Source organism: Tasmannia lanceolata, unplaced genomic scaffold (assembly GCF_043159265.1).
Source record: "Tasmannia lanceolata isolate RefF3 unplaced genomic scaffold, GAP_Taslan_0.1 ptg000013l, whole genome shotgun sequence".
Classification (NCBI taxonomy): domain Eukaryota; kingdom Viridiplantae; phylum Streptophyta; class Magnoliopsida; order Canellales; family Winteraceae; genus Tasmannia; species Tasmannia lanceolata.
Genome location: NW_027518690.1, coordinates 17,778,924 through 17,806,234, shown reverse-complemented (window position 1 = coordinate 17,806,234; position 27,311 = coordinate 17,778,924). Strand labels below are relative to the sequence as shown.

Sequence of the window (27,311 nt, the reverse complement as noted above, 5' to 3'; positions counted from 1 at the left end):
CCGCAGTCTAGGGAGTGTTATGCAATGGCACTGAAAGGCAAAAACGCGACAGAGTCATTTCCGATTCAGCTACTCGACATGAGGAGCGAAGCTCAGGGAACTCAACCCGCAGAGGACCTTATCTCCATCCCCCTGTGCAGAGATGATGATGAAAAGGTCGTTAAGATCGGCTCCTCTCTAGACACGGCACCCGGCGCAGCCTCACCCAATTTCTTCAGAACAACACAGATGTCTTTGCATGGACCTCCGCAGACATGCCCGGTATTAATCCGGAGGTCAGTACGCACAGGCTAGGTGTCGACCCAACCTGCAGGCCAGTAAAGCATAAAAGAAGACACTTCGCCCTCGAAAGGCAGCAGGCGATCAAAGAAGAAGTGGATAGGCTCCTGAAAGCCGACTTCATTCGAGAGATCCAATACCCGGACTGGTTGGCAAACGTAGTCCTGGTGAAAAAGGCAAATGGGAAATGGAGAACCTGCGTCGACTTCACTGATCTGAATAAAGCCTGTCCCAAGGACAGCTACCCGCTCCCAAAGATCGATCAGCTCATCGACGCCACTGTGGGTCACGAGTTACTCAGCTTCATGGACGCCTTCTCCGGATATAACCAGATCAGAATGTATGAGTCAGATATCCCGAAGACCTCCTTTATAACAGACCAGGGGACCTACTGCTACCGTGTTATGCCCTTTGGCCTGAAAAACGCCGGGGCCACATATCAAAGGCTCGTAAACAAACTCTTTCGGACTCAGATCGGCCACAACATGGAAGTCTACGTTGACGACATGCTGGTCAAAAGCCGGAGTACGCAAGATCATGTCTCCGACCTAGAAGAAACGTTCCAAGTCCTGAGGGAGCACAGGATGAAGCTCAATCCCACCAAGTGCACCTTCGGTGTCAGCTCTGGAAAATTCCTGGGGTTTATGGTTAGCCAAAGAGGCATAGAAGCCAATCCAGAAAAAATCAAGGCCGTGGTGGAGCTCACTCCGCCCAAAACCATCAGAGAAGTGCAGCGACTGACAGGGATGATAGCCGCTCTGGGGCGCTTCGTTTCAAAATCTGCGGAGAGGTGTCTCCCTTTCTTCAACGCAGTCAAAGGATTTAAGACCGCGCCCTGGACAGAGGAATGCCATGCCGCCTTCGAGGAGTTAAAAAGATATTTGTCCTCTCCACCGCTATTGACAAAGCCTGAGCCTGGTGAGGAGCTACTCTTGTATCTATCTATAAGCCCCCTTGCTCTGGCAGCAGTCCTAGTTCGTGAGGATCACAGCCAACAAAAGCCAGTCTACTACGTTAGCAAGGTCTTACACGATGCTGAAATAAGGTACCAGCGGGTCGAGAAATTGGCTTACGCGCTGGTAATGGCGGCCAGGAAGTTGAGACCGTATTTTCAAGCTCACACGATAAAGGTCCTTACTGACCAGCAGCTCAGGCAAGTTCTCCATAAGCCGGACACCTCGGGGCGACTCGTTAAATGGGCCGTGGAACTGAGTGAATTCGACATCCGCTACATGCCCAGGCCCGCAATCAAGGCTCAGGTGTTGGCAGATTTCGTAGCTGAATGCTCCATCCCCCGACAGGCTGCCAAATTTGAAATTGTTCAAACCCCAGTTATGGAAAAGTCAGTAACTCAGGAGGAGCGAGCGGCGGATGAGGCTGAAGCAGAAATCGTCCCCGCGCCAGCAGAACAGGATCCATCAGCCGCCAAGCCCCTCTGGGAAGTGTACGTGGACAGGTATTCGAACAGGGGTAGCTGTGGCGCAGGTTTGATTCTCACCGGACCCAACAGCTTCACCGCAGATTATGCCCTAAGGTTCGGATTCCGCGCATCTAATAATGAGGCAGAATACGAAGCCCTCCACGCCGGGATGAATCTCGACGTTCAAGTCAAGGCCCAAAGGCTGAGAGCCTACTGTGATTCCCAGTTGGTTACAAATCAGATTCAGGGAACGTACGAAGCCCGCGACGAGCGTATGATCAAGTACCTCTCCCTGGTCCAACAGTTATCCACCAACTTCAAAAGTTTCGAGGTCATCAGAATCCCCAGAGCAGAGAACACAAAAGGAGATGTACTATCTAAGCTAGCAGCGTCCGGATACATAACTCTCGGGAATATATGTATGGAGTTCCTACAGAGACCCATTATCGAGAGAAAGGCCGTTGAAATCATGAAGGTAGAGCACGAGTCCTGCTGGATGGACGAGATCGTCGACTACCTACGTAGTGGGAAACTACCCGAGGCGAAGAAAGAAGCCCGCAAGGTGATCCAAAGGGCAGCCCGATTTTCACTCGATGGCGAGAGCCTGTTCAAAAGATCCTACACCCTCCCATACTTAAAGTGCCTCCGGCCCAGCGACGCCGCGTACGCCCTGTAAGAAACACACGAAGGTATTTGCGGAGAGCACCTGGGGGGCAAGGCTCTAGCGATCAAAGTTTTGCTGAGAGGTCTGTACTGGCCGACCCTGAGACAAGATGCCCTGACCCTGGTCAGGAGGTGCGAGAGATGCCAAAAGTTCTCCCCCACCATTCATCAGCCTGCTGTATCCATGGCTCCAATCATCAGCCCGCTACCCTTCGCGATTTGGGGGATGGATATCTTGGGCCCCTTTCCACCGGCCTCCGGAAGGCGCACCTTCGTAGTAGTGGCCATTGATTATTTTACCAAATGGGTGGAGGCCGAACCTCTAGCCCAGATCACCGAGCAGAATGTACAGAACTTCTTCTGGAAATCAGTGGTCTGCAGATTCGGGATTCCTCGCGCTTTGATAACAGATAACTGCAAACAGTTCGACTGCCGAAACTTTCAGAAGTTTTGCTCCGACCTGAAAATTGAGCAGAGGTTCACCTCCGTAGCACACCCACAGACCAACGGGCAGACAGAAGTCACAAACCGAATCCTACTGCAAGGAATCAAGAAAAGACTGGACGAAAAAGTTGGTCGATGGGCAGATGAGCTCTATCATGTCCTATGGGCTTATCGCACCACCCCGCGCACACCAACGGGTGAGTCTCCATTCAACCTGTCATTCGGAATAGAGGCGGTAATACCTGTCAATGTAGGCACCCCGTCCGCTAGAATTTCCAACTTCAACGAACAGCTCAACGGTGACGGGCTACGCGCGAATCTTGACTTATTGGAGGAGGCCAGAGAAGAATCTCGAATAAGAGTCGCCGCCTACAAGCAGAAAGTATCTCGCTAACATGACTCGAAGGTACGCCCTAGGGAGTTTCGAGTTAGAGATCTGGTCTTAAGGAAAGCTGCTATCTCCCAACACAAGAAGGCCGGAAAGCTTTCCCCAACCTGGGAGGGGCCTTACCGAGTAAAAGAGGTGATTCGCCCGGGAAGTTATAGACTGGAAACACTCGAAGAACAACTGCTACCACATGCCTGGAACTCAAAGAACCTTCGCAAATACCATCAGTAGCGAAGCAGCCGGCACAAAAAAAAAAGAGACTTTGTAAATATCTCCTGAATGTGAATGAAAGAACCTTTTTTTTTACAAGTGCCTTCGTGTCCGTCAAATTGGAAAACCCAGTTCACTAAAACTAGGGTACTCGACGTTTGGTTCGCCACGGCTCGTCTCCGCAAAGACCGGGAGCCCACTCCTGGTCCGGAACCAGCCCGGATGCAAAAACCAAAGCTCCTTCAAAACTCAGTTCACTAAAACTAGGGTACTCGACGTTTGGTTCGCCATGGCTCGTCTCCGCAAAGACCGGGAGCCCACTCCTGGTCCGGAACCAGCCCGGATGCAAAAACCAAAGCTCCTTCAAAACCCAGTTCACTAAAACTAGGGTACTCGACGTTTGGTTCGCCACGGCTCTTCTCCGCAAAGACCGGGAGCCCACTCGTGGTCCGGAACCAGCCCGGATGCAAAAACCAAAGCTCCTTCAAAACCCAGTTCACTAAAACTAGGGTACTCGACGTTTGGTTCGCCACGGCTCGTCTCCGCAAAGACCGGGAATCCACTCCTGGTCCGGAACCAGCCCGGATGTAAAAACCAAAGCTCCTTCAAAACCCAGTTCACTAAAACTAGGGTGCTCGACGTTTGGTTCACCACGGCTCGTCTCCGCAAAGACCGGGAGCCCACTCCTGGTCCGGAACCAGCCCGGATGCAAAAACCAAAGCTCCTTCAAAACCCAGTTCACTAAAACTAGGGCACTCGACGTTTGGTTCGCCACGGCTCGTCTCCACAAAGACCGGGAGCCCACTCCTGGTCTGGAACTTGCCCGGATGCAAAAACCAAAGCTCCTTCAAAACCTTGTTCACTAAAACTAGGGTACTCGACGTTTGGTTCGCCACGGCTCGTCTCCACAAAGACCGGGAGCCCACTCCTGGTCTAGAACCAGCCCGGATGCAAAAATTAAAGCTCCTTAAAAACCCAGTTCACTAAAACTAGGGTACTCGACGTTTGGTTCGCCACGGCTCGTCTCCGCAAAGACCGGGAGTCCACTCCTGGTCCGGAACCAGCCCGGACGCAAAGACCCAAGCTCCTGAAAAACATAGCACGTCAGGACCAACCTAAGTCCATGACGCCTACCTAGAGCGATAGCTACGCAGCATACGGCCAAGCTATATAAACTAGAGACGGACAAGCATAGAAGAGGTAGACAATAAAAGTTTGCTTTACATTCATATGTTGGGGCCTCAGAGGACCATTACAAAAGCGACGCCTCAACGGGCTGTTACAAAAAAAAAAAGCGGAGTCATACAAGTGCTCGTGCGGAGAAGGGCAGTCCGGCTCAAGCCGGACTGAAAAAGCAGTCCGGCCCAAGCCGGACTGGGTCGCAAAACGACAAGAAGCAGTCCGGCCCAAGCCGGACTGGATATGACGCGTTCCACAAAACAACAAAAAGCAGTCCGGCCCAAGCCGGACTGGATATGACGCGTTCCACAAAACGACAAAAAGCAGTCCGGCCAAAGCCGGACTGGGTCGCAAAACGACAAAAAGCAGTCCCGCCCAAGCCGGACTGGATATGACGCGTTCCGCTAAACGACAAAAAGCACTCCGGCTTAAGCCGGACTGACAAAAATCCGGACTGCCCCAGAACCCGGACTGCTCCAAAATCCGGACTGCCCCAAAATCCGGACTGCTCCAAAATCCGGACTGCCCCAGAGTCCGGACTGCCCCAGAAGCCGGACTGCTCCAGATTCCGGACTGCCCCAGAATCCGGACTGCTCCAGACTCCGGACTGCTCCAGATTCCGGACTGCCCCAGAATCCGGACTGCTCCAAAATCCGGACTGGTCCAGATTCTGGACTGCTCCACAATACGGACTGTTCCAGATTCCGGACGGCCCCAGAATCCGGACTACCTCAATTTCCGGACTGCTTCAGATTCGGGACTGCCGCAGGCCGAGCCTCGACCACTTCCAATCAGAAATGTACTCTACCACATTTCCCCAAGTCACCATAATAACTTGGAGAACTGGGGGCAACTGATGGGGTGCAAAAACGCGCAGCCTGTTGGCTTCCAACACGTGGCTAGAGGAGGGCCCATTGCAGAACCCACGTCAGCAGGGGTAGTTTGGTAATTCCCTCGGGGTAGGTGAACCTGAACCTATAGCTGGTCGACTCCTGCTTTGGGGCATTAACTCCCCACCTACCCCAAACTTTCCCTATAAAAAGGCTTCCAAAGCTCATAAATCAGGGTATTGAATTCTTACCCACTACACTAAAAACTACCCCTTGACTCCAGCTCTTACTGACTTGAGTGTCGAAGGGTCTGTCCGGAGTACACTCCGGGTCGGCCATTCTGACCTCGTTTGCTTCTGTGTAGGACACAGTTAATCAAGACTCTACCCTCCATCTCACCTCCTCGAGCCCTCCAGCTCGGCTCTTACGTCACTGTCATATCTGTTAACCGATTTCGGGCTTAACAGAACATAAGCTCAAACTCTTCCTAGTAAATCCCTATGAATCAGTTCCTCGACATGATCCTAACAAGAGCAATGCTTTTTTAATATTAATTATTATTATCTACAGGGCTTGGCTGGTTATATTCTCACATGCATATCCTGTATGTCATCCATTGATGGTACAGGATTCCCACAAGATTTAGATTTGGGTTTCAATTTGGAATTGGATCAGATCCTTAGATTTCCAAATCAGCTATAGCAGTGCAAAAAAAATCCGATTTTCAAATTTGTTTTGCAAGACATTATTTGGAAATCAATATTTGTGGCAATTACCTTCATTCTAGCTGCTCCTCGACCTTGCAGCAGCAGCCAGACATCCCTCCCTCACTCCTTCCCTCTTTCGACATGAGCATGAGGATGATTGATGTATTTTGTATCTAAAACTCAAATCCAAATCCAAATACAAATACATAAGCATGAGGTATCCAATCGTGGCCTTAATGGATAGTACATATAAGTGTAAAAATGATGTATCAAACATATTATTATACTAAGCCCCGAGTGGAGCTCACGAATGGCGTGCTGAGCTTCTTCTTTATCTAGACATCGCAAAAGTGCAATAAATAGACATGCATATTGCAAGAACTGATGAGGGGCTTTTACTATCTGTGTTCAGTTTCAACTCCCATTGTTCCTATTTATGTGTGTGGCTAAAGGTGACTATCCTTTATCTATAGTAGGATCCATGATCCACGATTTATTAAATTTAGAAGTTAAAACTCTGTACAAATAAGGCTTATTTTAAATTTTTTTTGAAAAAATGTCTTTAACGCCGATCGCTATTAAATTAATTTTATTTTTTTTAAATAAAAAAAATTTAAAAAATACTTTTTTAAAAATGGTTATTTACCGATGATCATGACCACTGGTAAATTCATTTCTTTTTAAAAAAAGAAATTAACAAATATTTTTTTTTAAAATGAGTATTTATTGGCGGTCATGTCTTGACTGCATGTAAAGACCATTTTTCAAAAAGAATTAAAATTTTAAAATTAACTATAGCGGCGGATAAATTTAGGGCCGGGTAATTACCGATGGTTTTAGGACCGCCGATATAACCTATAGCGGCGGTTTTGTTACCTTTACCAGCGATTCTGGCCGCCGGTAAATCCTAGTTTTCTTGTCGCTATGGAAATGGGGAGGATTTCAGAAAATAAAAAAGAAACTTATGATTCAATAGTCCTAGTTCCTCTTCAATTGAATTGTTGAATCAATCTTTCTCCAGCTCTCTTTTTTTAATCTTTTTCTTTATTTATTTGTATTATGGTCACTAGACACGTAAGAAATAATATCAGAACCATCGATTCTGCGTCATGGCTACGTCTAGTAAGAAATAATATCAGAACCATCGATTCTGCGTCATGGCTACATCTTGGGAGATTTTAGATTCTATGCATGACTCACTCGAATCAACCATTCCCTTCCTCTTTTCTATCATCTTAATATCTTTGCTTATTTGTGTTACAGTTAATTAGACAATAATACTTTTTCTTTATTTTTTTGAAAAGCTGTTTTCTCCAGAAAAGAAAGAACATCTCCTATTGAAAAGAAAGTTAAACAATTCATAATCATTTGTTTACTTCGCTCATTATTTTCTTTTCTATTTTTTTTTATGTGTCCGTTTATTATCTTCTTTATCATTTTGTAGTTGCCATTTTATTTAGGGAAATGATTTCAGCACTCTTATGATTTAATAAGATGCGAGAAAGTATCTTATTATTATTTACATATGTATTTATTTAATTATTATTATTATTATTACTATTATTATTATTATTATTATTATTTGCATTGACTAGTGATCCCTGGTGCATGAACATATTGAACAATGGCACGCAGTGCTACCATCTCTATTTCTATATATAGTCAAGGTTGACTATGTATATGGCAGCCTACTTAGAACTTAGAAGCCTAGCACTCCTTGTTTAGTGAGGCCAAATAAAAACTAGAAAGCCTAAATTTTAGGCTTTATAGGTTCAAGTAACATAGTCCATTTTCATAAAAAAAAATAGTGTAACCAAAAGATATTATGTTTCAAATTAAAATGAAATATAAAATCATGTCTCAAAATTAAATGTGATTTCGAGTCCAGCGTTTTGGATTTTGAGAATTGATTTTGGACTCAAAATTAAACACAATTTTGAGTAAAATAATCAGATTTGGACTCGAAATCTAATATTAAAATCCAAAACAAACAGGGACTAATCAGTTTTGGATTTGCAATCGGTTCTCAAAATCCAAGACAAATGGGGCCTAAATCTCCATTAAAGTCTCTCTCTGGTTGGGTCGGGTTGAACTCGGGTCGGGTTGGGTTGGCAAAAAGGGTTCCTCGGGTCGGGTCAGGTTGAACCTCGTCGGGTTGGAACTCAGGTCGGGTCGGGTTCGGATTGAGTAAATTGTTGCTCGGGTCGGGTTCGGGTTGAGGCCAACCCGACCCGAGTTGCACCTCTAGTAACGATATGTTTAGAGATTTAGTTCAAGTAGGATTAGATAGTTGGGCCCAATAGCAGACAGCTTGTGGATGAGCAGCACTGGTCTAGATATGTGAAATGTCGTGGAGAAGATTGGCAAAAATGCGCGTATTTTTAGGATCTTTCTTGCACCACATGGTTCTCGTGGAAACAATACCAGTAGGGTGCGTAAGGACTAATTGACTCAAGGAAGCTAAACGTGAGGAACGTTTGGTCAGTGTGTTATCTTTGAATCTAGTCTTCTATGTCTTCTTGATTATTTCCTTCTTTCTCACTCTTATCATGGTTGTTGTCGTTTCCTTTATTGAGTTTCACCAAGTAGATTAAAACCGGTACAAGCTCTGTGTTTTCTTTTACTATGAAATCTTCTGACTTCATTCTATAGTTTTAGCAATTAGATTCAAATTTCAAACCGATACAACCTCGATGTGTATTTCATTCAGGATCGCTGTTAGCTGCATCTCATTATTAGCTGATCTTGGTGTTCCATAGCTGTCAGAAACATGCATAACATTGGGACCACTTTCGGCTATTAGAGTTGAAATGTGGTCGAGCTAGGGTTGCAAATTGGGTCAACTCTTGGGAATTTTGGTTGAGCTTTTACCATAAAATCAGATTGGGTTCGGTTTGATTCAGCTGTTTTGTTTTGTTTTTGCGAAAGCTCAAACCGACTTGACCCAAATTGCACCCCTAGGTCGAGCCCTGATAAAATAAGAATATTTCTCTTAATCTTTGGTTGTGTTACAATTAGCCCTAATGAGGGTTTATATAGAACACTTAGAGGGATACAGCCCTGATTCCAATTTCCAAGTGCTACAATATTCAGGTCATGACTCATGAGAGAGACACAGAGAGAGAGAGAGAGAGATTTGACATTTTTTTGGACAATATGGAGTCCGTACTCTCGTCAGAGAGTTTATTGTGACTAGACATTTATGGTATGAACATGGTGTTCTAATTTCTAAAAGGCGGGACCATTGTACGAGAGAACTTAATGTAGGATTGCAGGACATTTTGAACAATTCCAAAACAGTACTGTAAAATTCAACTAGTTCATATGAAACACAGTCGGGTAGGTTCTAAAGAATTCAAGTAATATGTTTTCTCTCGATCATAAAGAGACAAAAGAGTAACTTTTAATATATAATGTTCTGTACAAAGTAGCTCCCATGCGTTTGTACAAGGTAGTTACAAGGTTAAAAATAATTAAGTAACAAAAAAATTTGGGTACTATAGGAGTTTTACTCTTGTCCTTTCATGTTTCCAATATTTATTACTCTCCTTCAAGTTTAAAAGGGAATGAGAGTAGGAGTTTTACTCTTGTCCTTTCATGTTTCCAATATTTATTACTCTCCTTCAAGTTTAAAAGGGAATGAGAGTAGGAGTTTTACTCTTGTCCTTTCATGTTTCCAATATTTATTACTCTCCTTCAAGTTTAAAAGGGAATGAGAGTGAACTCTTAATAAAACTATCACCCGATTGATCTTTTAACTGAACAAAACATGTAAAAATTGAACCCTAACATTTTCACAAACAAAGTGGTAGTCAACCTCAATGTGCATACTTTTTCCACGACGGTACTCCTTTATTTGATTATCATTTACTGATCACATGACAGTCCTTGTCAGCTGTAAATTTTCCAAATGAAGGCATTTTGTACCGTTTGACTTTCCTCTTAAATAAAAAGAAATGTGAATCCATATCAATTTCCCTCTACTTCTAAATTAGGTGTGTCCAAACTATGACATTTACTTGAACTTTGCCCCAAAAATGCACTGGCTTGAATTATGGGCAGACTTCACGCCAAAAGGGGCGCTAAGTTGATTTTTGGGGTGGAAAAACTTTTCCAAAATTGTTTTCCTCAAAAAAAAAGTGAATGACATTTTGAAAAGTTAGCTGCTTAGTATAGATAGATATATGAGAAAAGTGTATCTACTCGATGGAGCAGATACACTAATCCTTATATTTATGCTCTATTATTGTTGGCGATTATGCCCACTGTCTAGCTAGGTAAGTGGGTGAATTATTTTGGGAAATGATAAATGTGCCCCTTTTCATCACTTGGAAAACCCGGCTGCATTGTACGTGGCAATCAGGTCACTTCATTCCTTCAAATGTGAAGTAGATCAACACATTTTCAGCCATAGATACACTGTAGCTGGGTGTCCTAAGTAATGATGAGGGGCGCATTTATCATTTCCCATTATTTTTTTACTATTATTCCCTTTATGTGGCCCCACTAGTATGTAACTTGTTACTATATATATATATATATATATATATATATAGAGAGAGAGAGAGAGAGAGAGAGAAAACGGTTCCTACACATGTGTAGAGAGTTCTCTACACACTAGCTTAAAATACAGTGGGGGCCCACATTGTTTAGGTGATCCAAACCATCCATTTTAAAGGCCCTCACATAGATAGGGTGTCTACAAAAAATCAGATCCATAGGATCATCCCAACCCTACGATTTGTGGAGGTAAAATGGATGTCTTTAAACCTTCACAAATTAGTCCATTTTTTGCCTCCACAGTTCGAATGGTTAGGATGATCTTATGGATCTGATTTTTTGTGGACACCCTATCTATGTGAGGGTCTTAAAAATGGATGGTTTGGATCACCCAAATAATGTGGCCCCCACTGTATTTTAACCTAGTGTGTAGATAACTTATCTACACATGTGTGTAGGAACCGTTTTCTCATATATATATATATATATATATATATATATATATATATATATATATAGGAAAAGGAGTGTGCGGTCGAGCGCACCTAAGCTTAGGTGCGGTCGAGGGCCTAAACACATGGGTCCCACATTTTTTATGTTGGTCAAAACTATTCATTTGCAAGGCCCCATCATAGATAGGGTGTGTTCAAAAAATCAGGTCCACTGGATCATCCTAACCCCTCCAAAAGTGGACGCCAAAATGGGCAGATTTGTGGCAAACGGTGTCTGTCCATTTTGACCTCCACAAATGGATGGGTTAGGATGATCCTATGGAGCTGATTTTTTGTACATGCCCCATCTATGTAAGGGCCTTTCAAATGAATGCTTTGGATCATCCTAACAAAGTGGGCCCACATGAGTTTCGGGCCCTCGACGGCACCTAAGCTTGATACGGTCAACCGCACAATCTTATTCCTCGTATATATATATATATATATATATATATATATATATATATATATGAGAAAACGGTTCCTACACATATGTGTAGATAACTTATCTACACACTAGCTTAAAATACAGTGGGGGCCACATTATTTGGGTGATCCAAACCATTCATTTTTAAGGCCCTCACATAGATAGGGTGTCCACAAAAAATCAGATCCATAGGATCATCCTAACCATTCGAACTGTGGAGGCAAAAAATAGACTAATTTGTAAAGGTTTAAAGACATCCATTTTACCTCCACAAATCGTAGGGTTGAGATGATCCTATGGATCTGATTTTTTGTAGACACCCTATCTATGTGAGGGCCTTTAAAATGGATGGCTTGGATCACCCAAACAATGTGGACCCCCACTATATTTTAAGCTAGTGTGTAGAGAACTCTCTACACATATGTGTAGGAACCGTTTTCTCATATATATATATATATATATAGTAACAAGTTACATACTAGTGGGGCCCACATAAAGGGAATAATAGTACAAAAATAATGGGAAATGATAAATGCGCCCCTCATCATTACTTAGGACACCCAGCTACAGTGTATCTATGGCTGAAAATGTGTTGATCTACTTCACATTTGAAGGTCATCCAGCTTAGTCCAACGAATAGATTTGTGATTATATAGCATATGTAGGGGCCTCTTACTTTTTTAGGAAGTGATATGTTTGCACTTTAATTTGTTCCCTGGGCTACCACCCTCTATTGCGTGCATTTATGACTACTCTTAAGGGGATGGCCCGGGGAGGAAAAGCGGGACAGGATATCATTTCTCTTACTTTTTTTTTACTATTAGGCCTTCTAGGTAACTAATTATATACGTGTGGGTCTCATTTGTTTTTGGGTTGTTTTTGGGCAGCGAGATATCTTAATCTTACTGGAAGATCATTGATTAACATACTTGCCTGTCCATTTTCTTTTTGGCCATTGGGCCCTCTGTGTAGGTCCTCGATGTAGAAAACAAGGATCAAAGCACAAACCTTTGTTACCACTTGTTAAACCAATATCCAATCAAGAAACAAAACCCTCGTGCACAAACCACTAGGGGTGTAAACGGATCAAATTCGAATCGGATATGGCTATATTCGAATTCGATTACAGTATACACTCTCCGAATTTGGATTCGGATTCGAATTTGACGGACATTTAATATCTATTACCGAATTCGTATCCATCGGATATTGTTCGAATTCGGATATTATCCGTATCCGTTTATCCGGTAAATTCGAACATTTTATTGCAGCGCTTTATCTTTCTTCTCCTTCTTACTCCTCGAATAAATTTTCTAAAACCAGACATTTACTTTCTCTTTACAAAATTAACTCTCAAACCCTAAAATATATGAGATCCTCTTCTTCCTTTTAAAACAAAGGCAGAGAGGCGGTGGGGATGGATGATGGTGTTAGTAGTGGTCTTTGGATTTTTATTTTTTTTTATGTATATGATGGAATGGGTTTGGGCTATTTTGAACAGGGGAAGTGGGAGTGCTGATTTTGGAAGATGATGAGAAATGGGAATGGAGATGGGGATTGGGTTAGAGTGGAGGTGACTGGCGGTGATGGAGGTGGCTGTGAGAAGGTGGAGATGGGCGGCTGTGGACTTTGGTGGGGTTGGAGGCACCAAGGAATGCCGAAGATGGTGTCTCAGCCTCTTCATTTCTCCTCTTTCTTGCTTCTCCTTGCAAACCTTAGAAGTCCCCTCTTTTAATTACATTTTGGGTTTTTGTATAACCCTAAGTTGAAAAATTGATCTGAGTCGTCCATTTACCATCAATGACTATGGCCTTTTTGCTCTAGAATTCTCTATAAACTATGACATCTTCTTTCAATCACCGTCATCCATTTGTCTCTTTCGTCCTACAGCCTGCATTTGTTGTTTCATAACGAAGCCATATCAAACTCCAAGAATGCCCTTAAAATGATAGATTACTTCATTTCCTACCCAAAACACTTTTTGTTTTTGTTTTTTCCTAAAACGAAAATTCATTTTTCTTTTAGAAACAAAAGATAGTGTGGCATTACTAAAAAAAAATATTAATGATGTTATTAATAATAAATAAAAAGGATTTACTTCTCGGATTCAGATGTTAAACGGATCAGATATACCATTTACCAGATTTGCATCCGCTAAGAGCCAGATATTTCATAAATGGATTCGGATAATATCCGCTTGAAACTGATCCGAATAATAATCGCTTTAAACGGATTCGGATGCGGATGGTAATCGAATTTTCGAATATCTATTTACACCCCTACAAACCACGAGAGAGAGAGAGAGAGAGAGAGAGAGAGAGAGAGAGAGAGAGAGATATTCAATGTCATATTCCAAAATACAAGAGCGTAAAGACCCAAGCTCTCTGATTTCTCACCGTAACGATTTTTGTCTCTCTTCTCTACATATTCAAACACGTTCTGCTCAACCCTTCAAATAGATAAAAAAAGAAAGAAGGCAAAACCTATTAATTAAAACTCAAACTCATTCGGACTCCCAATTAAACTATTCATTTGTTGTTCTCTCTGCACTTTGTAAAAACCAAAGTCTTAACTAACTCAAACAACCCAACTTCCTAATCTAAATAGGACTCAACTTCACTACCACTAAACTAAACTCCTAAAAAAACTAGAACTCTAACAACCCTAAACCACAACACACAACTCTTAGTAGGACTCTAACTCTAGTAAACCAAGTATGTTCTATCACTTTCAAAAATTAAACACATGATCCATGCGGGCCCGCCTCGGCCCTCACTACACCGCTCCGACAATTCCCCTCCGGCGCCATTGAGAGTCGGTGATGACTCTCAACACTCCCCCTCAACGCTGACTATCTACAGGTCACGCCAAGTTCCTTTGCGAGCTTCTTCAAAATCGTCAGTCTGTAATACCAACTTCCACTATCTGATGTTTCTGCATATGCAGCATCTGCAAACTTTGAATTTAGCTTCCGTATCCGTGATGATCTTCTAGGCTTACCTTTCTAATTCTTGAAATTTTGGAACTTCCTTCCTCAACCAGCGAAGACAATCTCATCATTCTCCTTTATCGTAGATCTAGCCATCTGCCTGGCTGGACTTTCTTGATTTGCCAAAAGGCTCTCCAAATCAAGTAACATTGGTTGAGACGGGTCATCCTTAGATTGTTGTGATGAAACCACTGTACTCGGGTTTCATTCATCTAATTATAATCCTCCGCATTCGCATATCTGAAATCATGGACTCTTCGTCGAGTTGTGATATTTCATGACAGATCTTTTTCACCTTCATGAAATATTCGGGAATCTTCAAATGCCCTTGAGATACGGAACCTATCTTGTTTTCAAGCATCTGTAGTCAAAGACATCCAAGGCTTCCTTCGGAGTCTTAGCCTCCCGAATATAATTGAGAAAATCCCTCTAAATGGTAGCCTTCATCATGAACATGGATTTAGCGGCTTTGATCTTCCACATCCTCAAAACCTCTGCGGTTTCGGCACCTCCATTAGAAGTGGTTTCTAAACCATTCACTATCTCCCATAAATGTTTCTCCTGAAGATACGATTCTATGCAATTTTTCCAATATTGATAATTTGTGTTGTTCAGCTTCTCAACCCTGTTGATCGAACTGGAGAAATCCATCTCCTTGATCAAAGCTTTTGACGAGTGATAAACTTGAAGTTGGATCCCGGATCTACAACATCTATGTCTGATCCCTGAGCGCAAAGGTGCCGGATCTCGTCCCTCAGGGCTTGATCAACCTTCTGTTGGATATTTTTTAAATATTTTATTTTTTAAAATAGGAAAATGAGATTTTTCAAAAAGACATTTCTTTCATGTGATTTCTACTCAAAAGCCACTTGTGTTGTGAAAAGGTGTTGTTTTAAAATGAAAAGGTACTTTTATTCAAAGGGGTGCCTTCATATAATTTCATCTTGTATAAAAGAAGTCTTGAGGTCATTTTCATCCAACTCTCTCCTCTTTCATCATTTTCAAACAACTCTCTCCTCTTTCGTCTTCTTCTTCTTTTCTATAAGTATGGGTAAACCGGTTGTCTTGAACTTTGGTGCAGCACTTGTCCTTGATGTAGGCATTGTATCTTCGGGACTTATTTCTGTGAAGCCACCTGCATATGTGGGGAAATAGAGGCTATAAGAGAAAGCTTCGGCTTGCCTTGCCTACTTCTCTGTCTCCTTCTATTCTCTTTCTTTGGTTATTTGTATGTCCACCATTTGATCATTTAGAGTACACCTTCCTTTGCCTTTTGTTCATTAATCTCTAACTAGTGGCTTCTTCGATGATCGTTTACCAATCCCATACCCGCGGCTTTAATACCAATTGTAGAAAACAAGGATCAAAGCACAAAGCACAAAGCTTTGATACCACTTGTTTAACCAAGATCAAATCAAGAAGCAAAACCCTCATACACAAACCACAAAGGAGAGAGAGAGAGAGAGAGAGAGAGAGAGAGAGAGAGAGAGAGAGATTCCAAAATACAGGACCGTACAGACCCAAGTTCTCTTATTTCTCAACTTAACCATTTTTGTCTCTCTTCTCTACATTTTCAATCACATTCTGCTCAACCCTTTAAATAGATAAAAAAGAAAGGCAAAACCTATTAAAACTCAAATTCATTCGGACTCCTAATTAAACTATTCACTCGTTGTTCTCTCTGCTCTTTGTAAAAACCAAAGTCTTAACTAACTGAAACATCCCAACTTCCTAATCTAAATAGGACTCAACTTCACTGCCACTAAACTAAACTCCTAACAAAACTAGAACTCTAACTACGCTAAACCACAACACACAACTCCTAGTAGGACTTGAACTCTAGTAATTAATTCCCTAATCTAAACAGGACTCAACTTCACTGCCACTTAACTAAACTCCTAACAAAACTAGAACTCTAACTACCCTAAACCACAACACACAACTCCTAGTAGGACTCTAACACACGATCTGTGTGGGCTCGCCTCAGCCCGAACCGCGGCCTGCACCACGTCAGCCGTCCCCTCCAGCACCATGGAGAGTCGGCTATGACTCTCACCATTATTACACCCGTGGGTCTCATTAGTTTTTGGGCAATGAGGCTACATCCTAGGTTTGCTAGTGGGGGTAATTGATCAGCGTACATGTGGGTTCCATTATCTTCTTTTTTTTTCTTCTTGCTATTAGGCCCTCTAAATAGGCCCCACTAGTATATAAATAATTAATTTATATGTGAGTCCCATTAGTTTTTGGACATTCGCCCTCTAACAGCCCCACAAGCAAATCACTAATTAGTATTAGGGTTCATTATTTTTCCTGCCATTGGGCCGTCTATGTAGTGATGCAGTCTGAGAACCCGGATGGTTCCTCGTTGCGTAGCAGTGGAGGCAAGAGATAAGATAAATTAGAAAAGGGTGCCCTTCAATCACAGTCATAGGGAATAGAATACTTTGATCACCTTCAAAGGTGATGAGATTTACTTCGATCCCCAAGAAGTCGAGTTTGTCAGAGCAAAACTGGAAAATACTCCTGCAAGTGCTAATCCAAGCAACCCAAAAGTTCTCAAAGAACTAAAAAGCCTAAAGGCAAAGTTTCATTCAATAATTCAGGGAAGTCCCTTACAATACTTTCATAACATCAATTTATAAGAATAAAAAACCCTAAGAGTTAACTTAAGACCTAAGCAACTAATCTCAGCTATCCATCTAAGGTATCTTAAATAAAACATAAAAACTTGACTAACATAACTCCAAAATAAAATCCCATAATAGACATGTTCCATGTCTCTAAACCAGCCATAACTTCCTCAAATCACGTCCAAATCCCGTGATCTTGTGATCGATCGAAACGTAATCGAAAAACCTTTCTAATGATGCCTCATTACCATGATATATCACTTATTCATTTTCATTTTTCAGTTGACAATCATCCAAATAGGCCAAATTCTTTTCTAGGAAAAAGTTCTTTTCATATTTAATGCAAACAGTCAAAATAGTTTCAAGGAAACTAATGGATATGATAAAGCATTATGAGGAAGGCCTTTATATGTGAAAACACATTTCATTCATACCAAACAGGCCCGAGGGTTTTCCCCTACCCCATTCTGTCCTCACAGGGATATAACTGAACACAAGGTTGAAATTCTTGAGGTAGAAATTTTAGGAGGATAAAATGAAGTTTGAAATTTAAACTTTAAGTTCAAGATAAGATTTTTCTCTATAAATCCTAATTTTAAACTGGTTCCCAATCAGTATTTGGAAATCATGAAATGGTTGTTTAACTTTTTAAATTTATTTCCAGGAAATCCCTATGTTACACCATAGTTTTGTTGACAAAATCTCTTGGCCAAAAAACATTGTGCTTTCGGTGTTTATTCAAAAGGATGGCTTGGCAGTGTTTGGTTGCGTAAACACTCGGAAGCCGTCGGGATTTTGAAGGAAAATTAAATCTGATTCCTTGTTTGGTTGCCAATATTGCATTGAATTCCTAGGAGTCGTTAGCATGTTTGGTTGTCGATATTGCATTAAACTCCTATTGCATTGAACTCCCCAGAGACTCGTTAGCATGTTTGGTTGCTAATAGTGCATTGAACTCCCCGGAGACTCGTTAGCATGTTTCTGACAATTTTATTGCATGTTTGCTAAGGTGGAATGCATGTCCCCTCCTTATAATTAACTTTCAAACCAAATTCTACAACAAAAGGTGGAGGTTTTGGTCGAAAATCTTAGGAATTTTTCTTCTCTCTCTCTCTCTCTCTCTCTCTCTCTCTCTCTCTCTATGTTGGTAATGACACCCCTACTTATTCCCCTACTCTCGAGTTTATTATGCCGCGCAAGCAAATACTACTTATCACTATTCTCCGAGGTAATTCCAAACTAATCAAATGCTTGTCTCCTCCTTGTTGACATCTTATTTCACTACTCTCTTGAGCCTATGCCACACATCCAAACATAGGGATTTTGCTTGGCATTTGGGTGTCAAATAAGTAAACTCCTTGTTTGGTTGCCAATATAGCATTCAAATCCCTTAAGACTCCTAGGGATGTCTCCTGGCTAATCATTGTCTGCCTGCTGATGTGTTACCCATATCTCCTTCCAAAGAAATCCAAACCATATTCTACAAAAAAAAGATAGAATTTTGCTTGAATTTCTTGGGTAATGATGCTCTCTCTCTCTCTCTCTCTCTCTCTCTCTCTCTCTCTCTCTCTCTCTCTCTCTCTCTCTCTCTATGTTGTTAATAAAACCCTTACTACTACTTTAGAAGGTTGACAACCAAACACTACTTTCCACTATTCTACAAGGTAAGTTCCAGCCAAATCCAATATTGCTTGTCACTATTGACTACTTATTCCACTACTTCCCAAGTTTGCCGAGCAACCAAACAGGCAACTTATTGAAAATAATTTTCAAAAAGTTAAAAACTTTTAACTAATATATGATCCTCGGTGCATAATAGAAATAGAATTCAAGCCATTCAAAAAAAAAATTGAAATTGAATTCACAAATTAGGGACACAAAAGTAAAATTCCCTAGAAGAAGATAAGTAAGAAGGGGCTAATGTGCCTTTCAAAAAAAGAAGGGGCTAATAATAATAATAATAAATAATAATAATAATAATAATAATAATAATAATAATAATAACAATAATAATAATAATAAGAGGAAATGGTTTGTGAGCAGCTGCTCAGATAAGCTTATCTGAGCAGAGCTCACAAACTAGGGGGGTCACATTTTTTGGGGGATCCAAAGCATTCACTTGGAAGGCCCTTCCATGGATATGGTGTGTACCAAAAATCAGCCCTATAGGATCATCCTAACCCAATCAAAGGTGGAGGGGGAAATGGACAGACACTATGTGTCCATGTTTTTGCCCATTTTTCCCCTCCACAAATGGCAGGGTTAGAATAATCCTATAGAGATGATTTTTGGGGCACACCTTATCCATGGAAGGGCCTTTCAAATGAATGCTTTGGATCCCCCAAAAAATGTGACCCCCCCATGGTTGTGAGCTCTAGCTCACGTAAGCTTATCTGAGCAACTGCTCACAAACCATTTCCTCTAATAATAATAATAATAATAATAATAATAGAGGAAAGTGTTCCTGAGCTATAGCTTAGATAAGCTAATCTGAGGTATAGCTCAAAAACACATGTGGCCCCACATTTTTTGGGGGATCCAAAGCATTCATTTGGAAGGCCCTTCCACAGATAGGGTGTGTACCAAAAATTAGCCCTATAGGATCATCCTAACCCTACCATTTGTGTAGGGGAAAAATGGACACACATTGTCTGTCCATTTTCCCCTCCACCTTTGATTGGGTTAGGTCAATCATACAGGGCTGATTTTTGGTACACACCCTATCTGTGGAAGGGCTTTCCAAAAGAATGCTTTGGATCCCCCAAAAAATGTGGGGCCACATGTGTTTTTGAGCTGCTATAGCTCAGATAAGCTTATATGAGCTATAGCGCCTCCGGAACACTTTCCTCATAATAGTAATAATAATAATAATAATAATAATAATATGTGTGTGTGTGTGTGAGAGAGAGAGAGAGAGAGAGAGAGGATTCCATAATGTCATTGTATGCTTCTTTTCTTTTGTACCTGTCCATCCTAGTCTCTTTTTCAGTCCTTTTGCTATTCTCTTCCTGTTCTCTTGATGTAAAGTTATTTTGGGCGTGTAGTTCACAATGCTTCTTCTCTTTTTAAGAGTGGTTTGTTTAAAGTTACAGACCCAGTTAAATATAGTTTAAAAAACAGGTATCTTCTAATTAAGGGACACATCCTTATTCTCTAATACGGCAGATTGAAAACAAATATCCCTTAGTCCAGTTGAGTGAAATAAAGGATAGTTAGGCCATCTAGTAGGCTAAGTCTAAAAGGATTTGAGAACCTTAAACTATATATTTACGTACATCTAGTAATTTCATTTATCATCTGCAATCTATGGCAATCCAATCAAGGGAGCCCAAAAACGGACGTGGAATCCATGTTCTATACAAGAAAATCCCCTTATAGCGACGGGAAAAGGGTAAAAAATCGTCTCTATAAATCTCATGACAAATTTGTACGTCGCTGTGTATTGTTTTACCTGAAAAAATAAATAATAAAAAAATTTACTGTTAGAAATGTGTAAATCGCTATAGACCTTCTTCTTCTTTTTTTGCGATGGCTAGTTTTTTCAACAGTTTATTGCTTTGTTTTGGCGGAGATTTATTTTCCGCCGTTGAAAATAAATATATTTTTAATTTAAAAAATACAATTAGCGATGGACTCTATCTGTCACCATTGCATAATAAAATTGCGGCGGATTGCTTACCGTTGCAAAATCGGTCACCATATACAATCAGCAATGGACACTTTCTGTTGCCATTGCATGATAAAATTGCGACGGATTGTTAACCGTCACAAAATCTGTCACTGTATGCAATTAGAAAGGCCAGATATTCCGATGGATCAAGGTACGCCGCTATAGGTATATAGTGATGGATTTTATCATTTGGCAATGGATTTTGTTCATCACCAAAGAGTGTATTTTTTCAACTCTCAGGCCCTCAATGAAGTCAATATTATCAACTCTCAAGCCCCCTGCCCATGGAAGACCCTCACCTTGTTGGACAAAATCTGCCTTGGTCTGGCTGCCTTTGTTGACTGGAAAGTCACTCATGTTTGGAGAGAAGCAAACTCAGCTGCTGATTTCCTCTCAAAAGAGGACTGCCCTTGCAAGGGTGATGACATCCCTCCGTCGTCCATCCCAATCTCTCTCAAAGATATTATTGCAACTGATTCCGCTGGAGTCCCCTACACAAGGACATAGCTCTATATCTGTTATGTTTTTTCTTGTCTCTTTTGTTCTTTTGTTTCCTGGGAGCATGTTCCCCGCCTGTTAGCCTTTGAGCCCCCTTAGATTGTAATTCTCTTTCTCATTAATTTTAGCTGGTAGGGATCCGCCTAACCCCAACTTACCCAAAAAAAAAAAAAGAGTGTATTTTTTCGTAGTAGTTGTACACGCAACAGGTCGATCAGTGTTGAATTATGCCGATATGTTATAGACACGACTGGTCGATTGGCCCTACCTATGTGAGAGCACTTATATTCTTATTCCATCCATAGGATCAATGCAGGTTTTGATACCTTATTTGGTGGAGAAGATTGGAATAATGTCAAAAAAAAAGATTGACACTGTTGTTATTTGAAACACAAAATTTCAATGGGTCATGTGATTTGGAACAAGTCAAACATAATTGGAGGAGAACAAAAACTTTGTTAGTGGTAAAAGGCATTGACTTTAATTGGGTGGGAATGTGAAAATGGTGAGGTTGGCATAGAATAATATGCCCCTAAAGTTGAATGTTACTTGAATTCCTCTCATTAAGGCCATGTCAACAAAGTTTTGGAGGATAAAATCAAAAGCTGTGTCAAGACATTTTTGTCTATCTTTCTCCTTAATCATGGTCAGAACCCTCCTTTATGGGGGGGTCATGGGTTAGGGTCAGACCTGACCCTGTCCCATGACCCCGGCTTTTGAATGTTCCAATGGGTACGGGTAGGGTTGCAACTTGGGTCGAATTTTAGGAATTCGGGTTGAGATTTTACCATAAAACTGGGTCCAGTTTGGGCTGATTCCAATTCATTTTTTTACTAAAATCTCAACCTGGACCAGACCCAAGTTGCACCCGTACAACTTGCTTGACCGACATATCGGAAATATCTCTGAGGTGAGATGAACATCAATGGAGAAACTGGTCCCTATGGATCATGAGAATATATTCCTTTATGGGCACCCATGAGGATTTAAAAGTTAAGTGATGAGAGGTCTCAGAAAAAAGTTGAGTTGTTATGGATGAGGCAATATTATATGTAGCAAATTTATGTGGCGAGCCGAATCCTACTCTGCATTTGGCTTTTGGCTATAAATAGAGGCATTGGTGCAATGAATATTGGCACTTGAATTGCAGGATGTGGTGAGAGGAAGAGAGGTCTTACATGAGGATAAGTGTTTTCTTAGGTAGCCAAGGATGACTTGCCTATATCCTTTCAAGATTTTTCAAAGATATGTTCAAATCTTTGTGTGGTTCATAGGCAGTCTCCTTGGCTAATCTGATTGGCTCTTGTCTTTCATGCTAGACCTACTCTCCTTCCTTCTTCGAGCTCTCAGATGACTTTGTATGGGAAAAGCTTTCAAAAGAGACGGTAAGATTAATGTTAGTAATATATGGCTACATATCTTATTATCAATGTAAACTGCACCATACATTGGTGGGTTTTTATTAGGGGTGAAATTTGGGTCGGGTCGGGTCGAGCTTTTGCTAGAAAGGAATTGAAATTAGCTCAAACGTAACATGATTTTATGCTATATAAAAGCTCAACCTGAAATCCCAAATATCGACCCAAGTTGTACCCCTGATTTTTGTTTGCTAGAGGGCGAGCCTTGGCACAACTGTAAGGTTAGCTCCATTGTGTCGAATTACGGAAACAGCCTCTCTGCAAAGCAGGGGTAAGGCTGCGCACATCTAGCCCTCCCTAGACCCAATGATGAGAGCCTCATGCATTGGGCCACCCTTTACATGTATCTCTACATATTGATGTGTGCATGAATGGACGTGTTGTGGCATTGTGTTTGTATGTAGTACTAAAACTTGTCAATAGTGAGATTGTTTTGCTCGATCTGGGATATGACTAAGCCTCTCACAGATCTTCGATTGTCTTCCTCGATGTGTTTGTTAGAAAAGAAGGGGAAAAGGTCTGGGTCTTCTCCTTTATGAGGTTTCTTTGGGTTCTTTCTATTGCACTTCTTATCCCTTACCCAATACAAAAAGAAATGATAAAGCAAGGTTCTCATTCAACAAGTGAAAGTCTTACAACTGAATAGCTAGAATCGTCCCGGGGGATTTTGGGCTATGGCCAAGCCATGGCTTGAGAGAGAGAGAGAGAGAGAGAGAGAGAGAGAGAGAGAGAGAGAGAGAGAGGGTGGTTTAATATATAATCATGCCAACATCATGCGGGTGAACCCAATCACAAGGTTGAGACCCAAGGCTCCTTTGGGGCCTCAGGAGGATCATTTTCATTATTTTGGAAAACTAACGAATACTGGGTTAGTCGGCCATATTATCTAAGAGTCTTGTATTGTTAATTTCTCAACATCTAAGTCGTACAAATAAAGAGATATGTTCATTGATAAGAAAACAGTGTGAACTGTTATTGGATTGATGAGAAAATTGGATCCTTGGTCACAGACATTGATTTGATTGATGATAAAGAAAGAGAATTCTTAGTTCGGTTCTCCCGTTCATGACAGAAAAAGGATAGATCATTCTATTGAGCCTGACTCATAGTGGAAAAAATCTCAGTCAATGGATCAAAGTTACACCAGGGGATAATAGTTTGATGACTTGCTATAGCTTTCTTATCGTCTGATTCGATTCGCACTTGAAAATTATTGTTACTCCTAATTCTTAGAACCGGACTACTCTTGAAAAACTTGAGTCTTGCTCAATCCCAAAATTTGGCATAGTTTGAAGGGTAACTTTGCTAGTTTCTTAAAACTCTAGAAAGCTCGATCAAGTTTCAGCTCAAAAACTAATATAGGCAATGCTTTTCAATCTCAATTGAGTACTCCACCAAGTGTAGCGTCAGTTGGCTCGGAACATCTGTTTTGTTTGTTTCTTTTTTTACCGTCTCACGGCCATGGAGGTTAATTTTTTCCATTCCTTCTAATTAATGGGTGATGATATATTCGCACCAGCTGTAGGATAATCTGCACCCCTTTACAATGAATTGACGTCAAAAAAACATTAAAAAAAAAAAAAGAGGGCGTGTGGCAGACTTTAAAGCTTTTTTATGTCAATTGACCTTAAAGGGGCGTGAATTATCCTACAGGGGGTGCGAATTTATCATCTCCCTAATTAATTTAATCATCACGATCCGAAAAAAAAAAACCTTGTTGATCAAGTCCAATTGAAACTCGTCCAAATTGACATGATTAACTAGCCAAATGAGTTAACTCACTGACAACTCGAACCCTTCAACCTCTTGTTTGGTATAAAATAACCGAAACCACCGCCAGGTAAGAAATATATCTAAGGCCATGTTTGGCAGCCATGAAAACTTTTCCATGCAATATAAAGCTATGAGAAAATTGCCAATGGGTGCCATCAAAATATGAGAAATGCAAACGGAGGACACACTTTCGAAAAATTGTTGAAGGGGTTGATAACCCCCTTTTGAGAGTTTGATAACCCCGCATTTAGAGTGTTGATAACCCCCTTTTAGAGACTTGATAACCCCCATTTCGTCCCTCTCACAATTTTTCAAATGTGTGTACCCCATTGGCAATTCTCGTATTTTGATGTCCCCCATTCTCAATTTTTCCTAAGCCTATCAAGTTGTGGGAGAAAGGCAAGGAGGGTGGGAGGGTGGGAGAATATAGAGGGCATAATTAAGAAGAGTGTGAGAAGTGGCTTAAAAATAAGGAAAAGAAAATTTCTAGAGTTTTTTCTTTATTTAATATACTGGTAGGGGTCTGCCTAACCCCAGCAAATTGTAGTAGAATGCACACGTGTACGGTGAGGATGATAAGTAATAGATTCATGGTAAAAAATTTCAAAGAAAATATGCCATTTCCTTTTAGAAGGTAATATAGACTAGAAATTCGTGTAATTCCAAAATGAAAGAATCACCCATACTTAGGTTGCAGAGTTAGTAACACTAAACCAATGAAAAGGGAGATGATATTTTCACACCCGCTGCAGTACGAATTCGCCCCCCTTATAACCTGAACAAGGGGCAACTTAACGCTTTTTGACGTCAAATTACGTTAAAAGGGGGGCGAATGCATACTGCGGGGGGGGGGGGGGGGGGGGGGGGGTGTGAAAATATCAATGCCCCAATGAAAATATGAAAGTATTTCAAGGCTGCAGGAAGAAGGCATACACGGAGACATTCATGCACATACACTGATGCATGAGTATAATTGGTACTATTGTAGTTTAAAAACTTGAAAGCGTGACTCACTTCAAAAGCGAGTCGAGTCACCCTGAACGTGTGTTTATAAAAACTAGGGGTTGGGCCTGTAGCTCAATGGTTGAGGCTTTGTTTCTCAACCTTGAGGTCGCAGGTTCGATCCCAGCTTACCAACGAGAAAAAAGGAGAAAGATACTCGAGCACATTTTTCTATTAATATGTGTTTCTTTTAGGCCATGTTTGCCAACCTTGAATTTTTTTTCCATGGAATATTAGATTATCAAGTGGTGAAAGAGGGAGAGAGGGATAATTGAGTGGGCATGGGTGATGGTGCCAAGTGACTCAAAAATAAGGAAAGAAAAAACTCTAGAATTGTTCTTTTCCTTTTCTTTTTTTTCTCTTGATGGGTAAGCTGTTATTGTTGATCCATGTGGATGTGCCAGAGCCCACACTTGTATTAATGAGGTGAAAATTTATTATCTAATGAATAGGCATTTCAATGGTCAAGATCGATTCGGATTGGATCCACACTTGTCCATGTCACGATCCCCTTGGATCTTTAAAAAATGATCCAACCACGTTCAACGTAATAGAAATATAGTAAAGATGTAAGCACATAGTTTGCCAATAATACCTACAATGCATGGTGCGAGAAAACAATCTTCCACTATGAGGATAACAAAATAGAGGAAAAGAAGTGTGCGCTCAACCGTTTGGAAAAAAGGTGCGGTCGAAGAGAGAGAGTGTGTTCTGTTGAGTATACATATATGAGAAAAAAAACCCGTGGTCTGTTGAGTATACATATATGAGAAAAAAACAAGTCTGCTTCGATCGACGAGTACTAAAACAAAACCCAAAAACAAAAGAGAGCAAAACCCTCCTCAAAAAAACTCCTCAACAGCCCTCGTCTCCTTCCTTCGTCGATTGAAGAGGGCAAAACCCAAAATCAACAGACCCTCGTCTCCTTCCTTCGTCGATTGAAGAGGGCAAAACCCAAAATCAACAGACCCTCGTCGTGGATTGGAAAACCCCAACAGACCCTCGTCTCCTTCCTTCGTCGATTGAAGAGGGCAAAACCCAAAAATCAACAGACACGAGCAATACCCTCCTCAACAGACCCTCGTCTTCACTCTCGTCTTCACTCGTCGATTGAAGAGAGCAAAACCCTCCTCAACAGACCCTCGTCTACAGTTGCAAAACCCAAAAATCAACAGACCTAAGGTCAGGTTCTTATAACTTTTCCCTATTTTTCTCTTTTTTTTGGTGAAAATGAGAAGCAAATTTTGTATGCCGTTTGCGTTTCCCCTATTTTGCCCTCATTGTAAGAGGGTTTCATCTAGTTTTTAGTAGGGTTCTCTGTGCATTTTTTAGTAGGGTTTCATCTAGTTTCATTCCTCTGAAAAAAGAAAAGAAAAGAGAAGATGCAGGTAAATGGTGCTTGTTGTTATTATTTTTGTTATTTTTATGAGGAGGGTTTCATCTGAATTTTTTTTTCCCACTTCAAGAGGGTTTTGAGGAGGGTTTCATCATATTTTATACATGTTTGATCTATTTTGATGAGGGCACTCCTCACTTTATTGAAAGTACGGTAAGGCCCGCACCATAGAATGATCCAAATCGTCCATTAGATGGGCCACAGCCAAAATAGGCCGTGCCCAAAAAATCATTTCCATAGGTTGATCCTAACCCCCCGATCTGATTGTTAGAGTGTTGATCTAACACTTTATAGATCGGAGGGTTAGGATTAACCTATGGAAAAAAATTTTGGGCACGACCTATTTAGGTTGTGGCCCATCTAATGGACAGTTTGGATCATCTTATGGTGCCGG

At 41.2% G+C, this 27,311-nt stretch overlaps 1 protein-coding gene across 1 annotated transcript; it reads left to right on the top strand.

The window, feature by feature from the left end:
- Positions 1 to 1,361: 1,361 nt before the first annotated feature.
- LOC143891039 (uncharacterized) lies at positions 1,362 to 21,337 on the top strand. The gene is made up of 2 exons (XM_077395694.1): positions 1,362 to 2,261; positions 21,071 to 21,337. The coding sequence occupies exons 1-2, from the start codon at positions 1,362 to 1,364 to the stop codon at positions 21,335 to 21,337; spliced, it is 1,167 nt and encodes a 388-aa protein (XP_077251809.1).
- The last annotated feature ends 5,974 nt before the right edge of the window (positions 21,338 to 27,311 follow it).

Excerpts from the sequence above, each read along its gene's own strand:
- LOC143891039 (XM_077395694.1), top strand. The coding sequence starts at position 1,362 with ATGGCGGCCAGGAAGTTGAGACCGTATTTTCAAGCTCACACGATAAAG. Across the intron at positions 2,262-21,070 it reads CGAAGAAAGAAGCCCGCAAG|GCCCTCAATGAAGTCAATAT; the intron begins GTGATCCAAAGG and ends TTCAACTCTCAG.